General features: G+C 39.4%; 1 protein-coding gene across 1 annotated transcript in view; it reads left to right on the top strand.

Annotated features, from left to right (window-relative positions):
* MCTP2 (multiple C2 and transmembrane domain containing 2) overlaps positions 1-12,214 on the top strand; it is a 117,938-nt gene that overhangs the window by 85,349 nt on the left and 20,375 nt on the right. Inside the window, exon 19 of the mRNA XM_041469302.1 lies at positions 9,682-9,804. Within this exon, the coding sequence (XP_041325236.1) occupies positions 9,682-9,804 (123 nt within the window). The remainder of the gene's footprint in view (positions 1-9,681; positions 9,805-12,214) is intronic.

Raw genomic sequence — 12,214 nt, 5'->3', positions numbered from 1 at the left:
GCCCACATGAAGAACAGGCCCTTTGGGCATATGGTTCATTATGCATATTCGTTTAATTACTAAAACACTTGGGATGTCTCTACTGCCCTTGCTTTCAACTTGTAAAGTTGGATCTGTTCTGCAGCACAGAATATGTTGAACAGGCATGTGTCATAAAGGACTTCAGTTTTCTCCTACTTCAAACTCTATATAATGTTCTTGGCTGAATCGTTAGAATTTACTGATTATTAGTTCAATCCACTGCATCAAAACAACATTTTGGGATCTCTTTTCTCTTTTCACCTTCTCTAACCCCAAAAAACCAAGTTTTACAGTGGTTCAGAGTTGTGTTTAGTGTTGAAGTAATGTGAGACTCAGGATTTAGATTTCAGGCACATTCCCTCAAAGCACCTAAAGCTGCATGTTGAAGCTGTATAACTTTTATTAGCTAGGAAGGGATTGCTGTGATAGTGTGACTTTAATTGATTTTCAGGGCAAACAGGTGGTGATGGTTTAGGCATCCCCCAGTCTCCTGCCATTCCTAATTTGGAGTTGCACATATAATAGCTTTATTAAAATAAACAATCTTCTGGCTTTAGTTTTACCTGAACAGCTGCCTGAAATTGCAGGAGTCTTTCAATTTTAATTTTTTTTTTTTTTTTTTTAAGATTATTCTGTGTTTGGAAAGCAAGATGCTACAGGTCTGCTGATGGAAAATCTCTATTACATAGTCATGCTGTCAATATACAGGGGGTGTTTTTGTGTGTCACTGCTGTTAGCTTACAATGGTAACATATCCAGGGTATAATTACAGTAAGCCTCAGTCAGCTCCATGCATTTGTTCTGTAATGCAGCAATTTTGTCACACTGCAGATTATGAACGTGCTGGAATTGTTTAAGTGTTGTGTAGTCTCACTGTTCCTGGTGCCCTGGGTGTGTGTCAGGTGTGGGGAGGGCTGGGGTTCAGTCATGAACTACATTTCTCCTCTTCACTGTGAGAAATCTATCACAGGCAGATAAAGAGGCTTTGTGGGCTCTGGCATGGGGCTGTGTTGGGGAATCCCATGTACACTTTAAGGATGAGGGATAAATAATCTGGAATTCTTTGCCTGTAAGGATATACTCTCACTGCTTTATATATGCTTTAGAGGTGCTTTTAGATTTCTGATTTTGTGGTCTTTGTTTACTGGTTTGGGATTTTTTTTAATTTTTAATTTTTTTTTGTTCCTTTGCTCTGTTTCAGTCTGGAAATGTGGTTTTTTTTTTAGGATTGGAGGTTTTGGAAAAGAGGGTACCAGGCAGTTTTGCACCAATGGTGTTACAATCATCTATTCCTCATTTATCTGGGTTTACTGCCAGGTTCTACAAACCTGGTTTTTGATTTTTTCTGTTCCCCCCCTGTGCCATAGGTGGAGATGCCAGGGAGGTAACCTTATGTGTGATTCTCACTGAACATAGTCTAATTTAACATGCTTGCTTTATTAGAGAGCCCTTTTTCCTTTACCCATTCAGCTCTAATTCACATTATGAATGTGAAGGAGGAGTCATTAAAGTAGTTTAAACATATAATTTAAGACTCCCATTTGTTACCAATTGGAACCCAGTTGAGAGCCCAAATTTAAGAGCACTTCCTCCACCACTCCTTCCACTGCTGAGCAATTACGTCACCATCTGTCCCTTGTTGCTAATGTTTCTCAAAATGTTAACAAATACTCCTCCAAATAAGTGGACATTTATCAGCTCAGCTAATGATAATTTTTTTTTCATGACCCTTTTAATGTGTTCACCTTATCCAGAATAAATAAAATTTTCCAACCTTTTTTCCTTCTTTTAAATAGCACAAATATTTTTTTTCTGGTGCTTTTTGGAAGAATTATTTACTATAAGATCGGGCTTTTAACTTGCATAATGCCTGTCTTCCCTGAAAACAAATTATAACTTTTTGTGTGAGAATAATTCCAGAGCTATGATCCTGCTGATAAACAAACCAAAACATGAGAATTAAAAATGACCATTTAATTTATCTACGATATAAAACAACAGATTCTTTTTTTCCTTGCCTGTCACTCCTCTTTGTTTTGGGATCTTCTCCAATCACCTTGGTCTGGTCTTCTCCAGTCACCTTTAGAAACAGCATGCAGATTTATTCCCCTGGCCCATCCCCAGAGGATTACCCCAAAACATAGAAAACGGTTGTAATATTTTTTCCTTTTTTTTTTTTTATTTTCTTCTGATTTTAAGCTTTATTGCTTGAAGGTCTTAACTGTATTTTACTTGGCACAGGAAATGTAAAATACGTTAGATAAAAGCATGAGGGAAAAATTAGACCAGTCAGCATGTTGGCAAACAGCTATTTCTTCAGTGTCTGCCGCCTAAAAGGATTTGAAATCTTTTACTCTAAAACTGTTGTACATACATAAATATAGAACCCAAAACTCATGTTGGATCTGATTTTGGTTTAACCTCTTATAGGGATTAGGGATAAAGTAGGAGCCACAAGAAAATTGGACAGGGGCACCCACTAGACTTGTGGACATTGGCTTTGGGGGTTAAATACACATATTTTAGAGGACAGAGGTGACACCCCCAGGCATGCACCCCTTTGTGCTGGCAGTTATCATCCACACTGACCAGTGTGCCAGGTAAGTGCTGGAATGCAATATAGAAATCTTAACTTACAGACTTTACAAGTGATAAGTTCAGTGAAATAAATTTAGACTGAGTGCCTCTTCCCTGACCTCCTCATTACAGAAATATATCCACGGATCTTGGTTCTACTTTTCTAGGCTGGGTAACCTCATTAACGTAATGAAAATAATCTAGAATAAAAAGAAAACCATCGCTTTTTAATTAGCTTACTTTTTGTTTTGTTGTTATCTCTTTCTGATTCCAGGCATTGTTGTGAGTAGGGGATAAATCCATTGAACGTGTTAATGACAACAGTAATTCAGGCTCAGAGTGGGGACATTTTGTAAGTGTTTGCAGTCTTGAGTGTAGCATCCCAACCTTCCCTGATGGAGTTTCCGACGGCAGTGTCCCAAGAGGATGGTGGAGAACAGATTGCAATATTGTCAGCTCCTCTGATTTCTCTGCAACTTTTGCAGAACATGCTTCTTCTTAAAGCACTATTTCTTAAGAGTCCTGTGATTGCACATGAATCACAGCTTTCATTTAAAACACAAATGAGTCTCTACTTCCTACCAGCAGCAGAGAAAATGAGATCCCCCTGAAGAGTCTAAATCAGGCAATGACAAAAAAGGCCCTAACACATATTGACTTAAACAGTATGAATTTTTTCACATGTTTTTGGGACTATTTTTGTTGGTTTTGCATCTCTTTTTTTTTTGGTTGGGAGTGGGGAACATTTTTTTTTTCTTTTGCTTTTGAATGTTTTGTAAAATTGTGACCATGCTGACCAGAGTTCCCGTACTCCTCCACAGTTTTTATTCTTTTACTCCTTTTTCTTGTTGAATCACACATGTGATGTAAATTGTCAACCACTAGTTGGGTACTTCCCAACAAGCTGGGCCCCCCTTTTTCTCCTTGAGCTCATCCTGGGCCATTCACTTAGCAAGATGGAGTTGGGAAAAGAAGAGTTGGGATGTGGATGTGACAGCAGGACATGATTTTGTGTCATTTAGCCTATGCAGACAACTGGGTTGGGCAACTATGGCCTGTTGTTTGTTATCCAAGGCATTACCTGAGGAAAAAACCCATTAGCTTCATGCACGTGGTAAAACAAATTGTGCAAACGTATCCTTTATTTCTACTAATCAGTTCTGTGCAGTTACATATTAGGCAGATTGAGGGTTTTTGGGGCACAGTTTGAGTCTTTGGTTTGGCTTTTGGGATGTTGAAGTGGATTTTTTGTGTCTTTGTTTTTCAATTCTGGTTGTGCTCACACTTGCTTCAAAGAGCTTTTTGCCTTGTGGTACACCCTTAAAAAATTAGTAAGTTGTACGCTGGTATGTGGAGCAATGCAGAGATGATTTGTAATGTGGCATAAATATTTAAAACCCTCCATTCCTTCAGGTCATTTTTGATTTTGGTCGTTGCCGTTCAATACAGCGCACGTTCTGCGCTGCCGTTGAGATGCTCCCCGTTCTTCTGCCGGGGACACAAAAAACAAATTGAATCTAAAGTAAATAGGTTTCTTCTGCCAGTGCTGGTTTATTTAAGTGTAATTTCTCTTCCTGCCACGTTCTCCAGTACTGCATTGCAATGAGGGAGTGACTCTGCTCAGAACTGACCCTCCTTGAGCTCCAGCTTTGCGGCTGTGAAGTGCAGTAAGAGCGCGCTCTGAGGTGAGGGAGCATCAGGTGAATGTGGGAAGGAAGAGTATCAGTCACAATGACTCTGGACTGCATCTTTGGAGGAGGATCTTTAGTGGGAAATACATGCTATGTCGTTTCCTCAACCTTTTTTTGCTGTGCCTTGAGATGGGGCTGCATTAAGATAATTTCCATTATTTTACATGACTTCTTTTTTTAAATACTCTCACTATTCCGTGCAAAACCAGCCCAAAAACACAAGCCTCATTGCTGCACTTCAATCAGGCTGGGCCCTCACCAGGCACCCTGATTTTTGTCAGTGGAGGCTCAGCACTGCTGTGTTCCTGTATCCATATTGCCCATATCTGGAAGAGATGTCTCCATATGCACAGCTATATATGCACATATGCACAAATGCATTGCTCTCTGTGAGTGTGTTCATTCTCTCCTCTACTCTTGTATTCTCCATGTCTAAGGGCAGGAATAAGTATCTGTCAGAAATAATTTGTTGTTGACAGGCTTATTGCCTCCAAGGGATTCGAGTGCCCTTTTGGGGAGCCAGTATCTTATGTTATTGCCTTATATCCTGTATTTTGTTTGGAGCAGAGGGACTGAAAGCCTAGAAACCCCCCAAAAATAGAGAATTTGTCCCTGAATATTTATTCGCAAAAATTTCTCATTTTTTATGGTGTTCATTTGTGCGTACATGGCAACTTGAAAGTGTGTAGCCCAGAAATAAGTTAAAAATACAGAATTCCTCTCCCCTGTAAATAAGGGGGAACACGTCTTTCTGTTTCAAATCAAATTCACTGATCTGGTTTAGTGTAGTTCAGTTCAAAACCAAACTTGGACGTTCACAGCAGTATCAGCCCAAGTTTTTCTCATGCCTTCACAAGTTACACAGAATGTGTTTATAAATCACAAGGAAACTTTCGATGAAGCTGTTAGAAGTTTAGAGTTCAGTTAAATTGTGGGTTTTGAAACTTGGAGTTTCAAACAATATTTTTCACAGCTCTGCTGATGAGGCATTTCATTAGCATTGGAGCCTGCACTGACCAAGAAAATAACTTTATACCATAGGTTCCTCGCATGCACTTAATCTCCTTTCACTTTTATTTCTTCCATCTGATGGAATGTATCACTCTCCTCCCGTCACTGTTGTTGTCCAAGAGTTATTCTGTCACAAAACACAGCATCCCTCACTGCACCACAAAGGCTTGCCAGGTCAAAAAGAGCCTGTTAATCTTACAGTTAGAAAAATTGTAATTATTGTGTAGAAAAATCACGCAGAAAATCCTATCTTGTGCTAGGTTTCTAAGCCTCTTAAAACTGTTCTATCCCATGACTGTGGATTTGCTGGTGACAAATGTTTTATGGGCATATTTTAGTAGACACCCGTCTAAAATCTGGTCTTAATAGTCAGATGCTAAATTGGAACCAGAGCGGCAGAAAAACCAGATTTGAAACGTGTTTCTAAGGGTTTGTTTTTACTTTCAGTTGAGACTGCCTTCTCTCATCTTTTGTGCTGCTGTCAAAAGGGCCACTCTCATGGTTGTTCAAACTCCATGCTTCTTGACAGGAACAGTTGGACCCCTCTTCAATGATTTTCAGATGAAACGGCTCCCAAACCTCCAGAGCTTTAACTTGTAGTTATTAGGCCCTTTGAAATAGCAACACATTAATCAGCTGAAATCAAGTGGTCCTTTCTCCAAGGCTGTGATATTGCTGTTGTCTTTTAGGTAGAGCTCTAGTCTAAATATTAGTTTCAAGAGCTCTTTTATTTTTTTTTTCTTTCCCTCAAGATAGGTCTATCCCATTCCTGTTTCTATTTTGATCATTGTTTTAGAATGCTGTGAATTAAAGTGCTCACTTCTATAATAGGCTTTTATACTCTCAAATTGCATTAAAAGGAGTAGTGTAGAAAGCTCGCTTCTGCTACTTTAACTCTTAGTTTAGAAATTGGCTGCTGTGCTTTCAACTTCTCCCACGAACACTGTGAAACCCAGCAGAAAAAGTATCAATTAATGTAATGGATTGTGTCTGACAGAACTTGGTCTAACAACAAGAAACACTGAAGAAAGGAATGGTTTGTTGAACCTGGATCATTTGAAGCGGGGACATGGTTTGTGTCCCTGACTTCTGTGGTACTGGGAAAGTGATCTGAACCTGTTAATGGATTCTCTTTCTAGTTTATGCATTAGGCAAAAACAGACTGGAGATTACAAGAAATCAAGATGATATCCTTCCTTGCATTAGCTGTTATTTACATCAGCAGCTGAAGCATTCTTGAGTTTTGCCATAAAAATATTGATAAGAAAATAATTAAGGGAGCATAATTCAAGAACTTCTCCCAGACATAAAGTGTCACTGAGGAGAGAGTAAAAACATGCATGATTGAGGACCTTGTCATTTGGGGAGTGGGTATCTGTGTCACCGGGCTGCTGGTGCTGTGGTCAGTGTCAGGGAGCTCCCTGAAAGTTGATAAAATAGGACATTTGATGACGGCTTGGGATCTGCTTTGAAAACTGGTGCTGCAGAAATACTCAAAAGGCTGTTAGAACAGCAGAAATATTTCTATTCGCTCTATAAACACACTCTGAACTTTTATTATGTACTGTATGTTCACAGCAATCATTTCCCATACCTCCGAGGCTAAATAATTTCTGAATAGCTAAATCAATTTGTCTTGTGTCTGTGTCGTGTCACAGTAATGAAAGTTCCCTGTACTGTGGCAATAGCAGCAAAGCAGCTCTTGTTAAGGAGATGTGGGAGCTCTATCAAAGCTTCACTGTCTGAGTTATAACTCAGCAGCTGATTAAACCAGTCAGCATTAGAAAGGAGGAGACAGCATGCCTCAGCTACCCATTGAGCCTACAGTGAGATTTTGTAATGAAGTTTTATTTGAGGTCTGAAACTTAATAATACACAAAATGTACTGTAAGATCTAAAATCACCAAGGTCTTGACTTCGTAGCTTGCCTGAATGACCTGTGATTGCAAGGTTGTGTTGCACTTGCAGCCGAGCAGGGTGATGTTCACATGGGATGGTGACAGATGCACTAAAATTGGGTCAAGTCCTGCAACTGAGTGAATGAAGAGAGGTTCTTCAAGAGCTTTATTGACTCCTTGAGGACTTTTCCTGGCTGGTTGCTGGTGGGGTCTTTTTGCTGCATCCAGGGAAGGCTGAGTTTGCTCGTACCCCAGGGAGGTGGTGCAAATGCAACACCCTCCCCTGGGCTGAAGCAAATGTTTTGAATTAATATCTGGAAATAGGAATTTCTGTGAATGGAGTTTACAGAAGGATCCGATGTATGTTTATATGTATGTCTTTTTTTTTAATCTATGTGTGCCTAAGATACCTATGGAAATATGTGCAGTAACAGGTCCTTGTTCTTTGAGGTAACATTTAGGGTAGGACAGAAGCTGTTATCACCTTCACTTTGTCTTAAAAGACAAGCATATATTCATCCAAGGGAGCTGGAATAGCTTCAGAGGAACTTGTTCAGGTTAGAATTTTAATTTATGGGGGATGTTTGAGCTGGGAATATCAAAACTATTGAAGGTTTTATTAGCTAAAGTTATGCAAAACTTCTATAAGACAAATCCAATACCAATTCTTGGCCTGGATTCACGTGTTTCTGTTGCCTTGCTTACATATGAAATGTGGCTGTGTGAATCGTTATCACTTCTAATTTTTTAGTATGTTGAACAACAGGATCAAAAAAGGGGGAAAAAAAACCCCACCAAAACCAAATAGTCTTCCACATTCCTGTGCTGCAAATCAATAGCATGGAGATATATTTCCTGGATGTCAGCCCATTTTATAAATGAATATATCTTGAAGATTGCTTTACAGGCCAACAAATGCCAAGAATAGGATGACAGTCGAATTCCTTGCATAGCAACAGCTAACATGAAATCAGGTGCACTCCAGAAAATGCAAGTGCTGTTTGGGCAAGGTTATGGATACAGGCATTGTTTCTTGGTTTATGTTTGGCCCATGGTAGGTATTAACTGGCCATTTGTCTGATGTCAGACAAGTCTTTTTGTTAAAAAAGTTAAAGCAGCTGCTGTCTTGTGGGGGTGTAAATTCTCACACTGCTGAATGCAATGGGAAGTGTTTCTTTGGTACAGTGTGGTTAAACTTTCAGGTCCGTAACACAAAATACATTGCCATAAATATCCCATTCTACAACTGCCAGCATTGTCTTTATATGTAGTATTTGGCAAGCTGAGGATGAGGAGAGGTAGAGATTTAGTTTCCTCATCACCCATAGAATTTTCCCTTTGTTGTTGTTTGAGATACTTTTACTGGATCTGACTCATTTTTGTTTACCTGTATTATTCTAAAAATGTGATTGTTGTTTCTGATCAAGCCAGTTTCTTTTGGGGTAAGAAAAATCAGAAAAATGTGTTTGTGCCTTGTCTTTGAAGGAGATTGCTTAAAATAGCTTCAAGTTGCTATCAGCATTAGGCAGTTCTTCTGGAAACACTATGTATGAGTAGAAAAGGAAATGGGATCACAACATACATTTTATGGCACTTCTGGATTTAGTTTATTAACTTTGCATTGCCAACCCCTCCAAGTTTGCAGTCTGTTCAGGTGTTGTTGGTACTTGTAAGATATGATTGCAGTTTAGCGTGATGCAGGGTTTTTTTTGAAAAATCCTATGTGCTTTTTAGATCCCCATGATATTATTTGTGTGTTTTGTGGTTCCAGTTTGGCTTCTGGTTTAGCTTCTGGTGGGTTTTGTCAGATGCCAGTCCAAACACACAGACTCATACTGGTTTTTAGGAAAAGAGTGAAAAAGAACCAGTGAAATCTCAATATGCTGTGCTGAAAAATAGCAAGAGTATGAGAATGGAGACTAGGCTAACTGGATCCCTTTCCAAACCAATGAATCATGTGCAGCCTGAGGCCTTGCCTCCTGCAAGGTGAGAGTCCTTTCTGTGTGCTGCTGTGCCAAGAGTATGGGTGGATTAATGGTGAAGATGCATTTGCTGATCATCCCCTGTGGAGTGACAAGGGAGCTCTGTGGCTCCTGTTGCACAAGAGGAAAATGCTCTTCCCTCGCCTGGGAAAGACCCCCTGGCAGTTAGAGCTTGAAGAGTGGAGCAGGTTTACCTCTCTAAGGGCATCTGTTGTACACCAGCACTAAGGACAAAAGGCTTCCAGGCTGGAGGGATCCCAGGAAGGAGTGGAGAAGCCTTGGGCTGGCCTCATGTTCATGGCTTCTCCTTCCCCAGGTACAGGGGAGGAGAAGCCAATGAGCAGCAGCCTCACACAGACCAGAGGGAGCAGATTTCTTTGCCAAAATAATAACAACCTGGGTGGGGTTAGCAGAGATTCAAGGACGAATGTGCACAATGATAATGACTGACAGCCTTTCTTACGTGTCTTTCTCTTTCCACACTTGTCCGTGTTCTCCCAGGTGTTTGTGGTCACCGTCTGGACCGTGGAGCTGTACATGGTGCCCCTGGCTTTGCTGGTGCTCTTTGCATACAATTTCTCCCTCGTCACAACAGGGAAGGTCAACAATGCCCAGGATGCCCAGGCAAGTAGAGTAACATTTCTGGCAGCCCCAGTTTGCCCCAAGCAAAGCGTCACTTGTTCTAATGGCATTAAGTTGGTTGTGTAGTTAAACAACACTTTTGTTTCAAAGATACTGAAAAGAAACCTCAACCCTCTCAATTTTCATTATTCAATTAAAGCAATAAACCATTCAGAGTAATAGGAGAAGAAGATGAGAGTGTGTAGGAGGTGGATTTCACTTACTAAATAACTACAAACGTTTTTAAGTAGAATTAAAAAAGATTTGCAAAGCAGCAAGTTCCTAAAAGCCATTCTCCTCCTGCCATTGCACTCTGCAACACACTAATGATTCATGTTTCACAGAAGAGGAAAGTCAATAGAATCCAAAAGAGAATGTAGTTCTTTTAAGCCTTGTCCTGTGATCTGAGGTCTTAAGAAGCTTTTATTCCTCTTTCCCATCCTCAGCTCTTAAAAGACAAATGGGTTTTTTTTTTTTTCCCCCAGAAATTCAGGCTTTGGGTTGTAACTTGGGAGAAAGAAAGGTTTAAACACAGAAATAATCACCAAGTGTGACAAAGTTCTATTGTTGGGGTATGAAATGATTGTTTGATATTGACCATTGTCTTTAACAATGGCAATTAGAGCTAGAAAGGAGAGTAAATTCATGAATATCCATAATATTCTGTTTTTAAAAGTGAAATAAATACAGTAATGAAATGGAAATCAAAGGATAGCTTCCTTCTAACTTTTGATTAAAAGATGATTGACGTTGGTAACCATGAAGAATACCTTTACCTAAATGAGTCAAGTGGATTTTACACAAAGGCATAATATCCCAGAATTAAAAAAGTCAATGTCAGGTTTATTAGTTTTAGTGTTAAAATTTGCTCCTGGTTTAGTTTTCATCCACTCCCAAGTGGAAAGATTCTTAGAAAAGAGGAGAAGTTGCATTATCCAGACCAGGGGAGGCTTAATTTGAAAACATGGTAAAAGAAATGCCTTTCTTCAATTTCAGCCAAGTCCAGAATAATGCAGAAAGATACTGTGTGTCTTCAGTGACTACTTGATTTCATCAAGAAAAGCAAAACTTCCCATGTGGGAGAATCCCAGGCAAACAGATGTTTTTGTTTTTAATACAAAAGGCAATAAAAAATAACAATAATAACCTACCCAGAAAAAAAAATAAATGCACAGAGAGTGCCTTCCAGCCTCTTCCCTCTTCCTGTGGTGAGTTTGTTGCATGTTCAGGTGAGGAGAGTCTCAAATGAGACAGAAAAATTGAGCAGAGCGTCATTTAGATGGACACAGCAAAAAGGCTATTTCCAAAAATACAGCTAATTGTGGTAATACTAAAGAAAGGTCCATCAAGAATTTGGCTCTTTTCCTGTCACACATTCTGTAAGCAGTGCCATGCAATGAAATTCAGGGGTGCATTTTGCATAAGCAAAATCACACGTCTGCCAAAGTGCTTTGCAGGATTGGGATCATATGGAACAAGTAGTCAAAGTGCCTTTAATATTACCTGATTCCTTTTTTATGTGTGTCTATGATTCTAACCATCTGTAGGTCAAAAATAGACAATCAGGTGCTGGCCCCAGTCACATCTGTCCTGCAGATGAGAAAAGGTTTTCTTCAAAATACCAATGCTTTTTACACAGTCATTTATTTGTTTTTTGCTTCTTCAGACCTTGGCTGGATATTCACTGCCTTTGGTTTTTGTGTGCCAGCACACACATTTTGAGTATACAGAGGAATGCAAGCAAGAGTCTTTGCAAAAGTGAACCTCAAATTCTCTCTGATTTCTGTGCTATAAAATGTGAATAACAGTATTAACCTTGTACTCCTGATCCACTTGCCAGGAGGCTAAATTCGTGAATATTGGTAAAATGTTTTATGATTTACAGATGGGGAGCTTCTATAGAAATTTAAACCATGATCAGTGTTAATTCAGCTGCTCAGGGTATTCCAAAGAGCCAAAGAATAAATCTGGCTATCTGAACTCTCAGTACCTTTTACATCCTAGATGAAGCTGCTATCAGGGAAAAAGAAAAAAAAAGAAATTAAAAAACCCCAAAAGAGAAACACCCAACCCCCTAAGAAACCCTAAATTCAAAACATCCTTTTATTGTGATTCTTCACATTCTTTGCATGTTTGCTGTATTTAAACTTGTAGTACACAGATTCAAATGTAGCTATTAAATAACCAAGGAAAAAACTGGGGGACCCTGTTAAAGGCTCAGCTTATTAAATACCTGAATTGAAAGCCAAGTGCTCCTAATTCCAAGCCTTTGCCAAGTCTTTTGTTTTCTGTCCTACCTGTCAGCACAGAAGTTAAAGGGAGGAAATAATGCTGCATAGAAATCTGACTGGGATTCTGTGTGAGATTGATTATGTTCATACTAATGTGTTTTCTAAAGTCTAATGTTTCAGTA

Source organism: Pyrgilauda ruficollis, unplaced genomic scaffold, assembly GCF_017590135.1.
Source record: "Pyrgilauda ruficollis isolate IOZ18807 unplaced genomic scaffold, ASM1759013v1 scaffold23, whole genome shotgun sequence".
NCBI lineage: Eukaryota > Metazoa > Chordata > Aves > Passeriformes > Passeridae > Pyrgilauda > Pyrgilauda ruficollis.
This window is presented reverse-complemented; position numbering and strand designations above follow the sequence as displayed.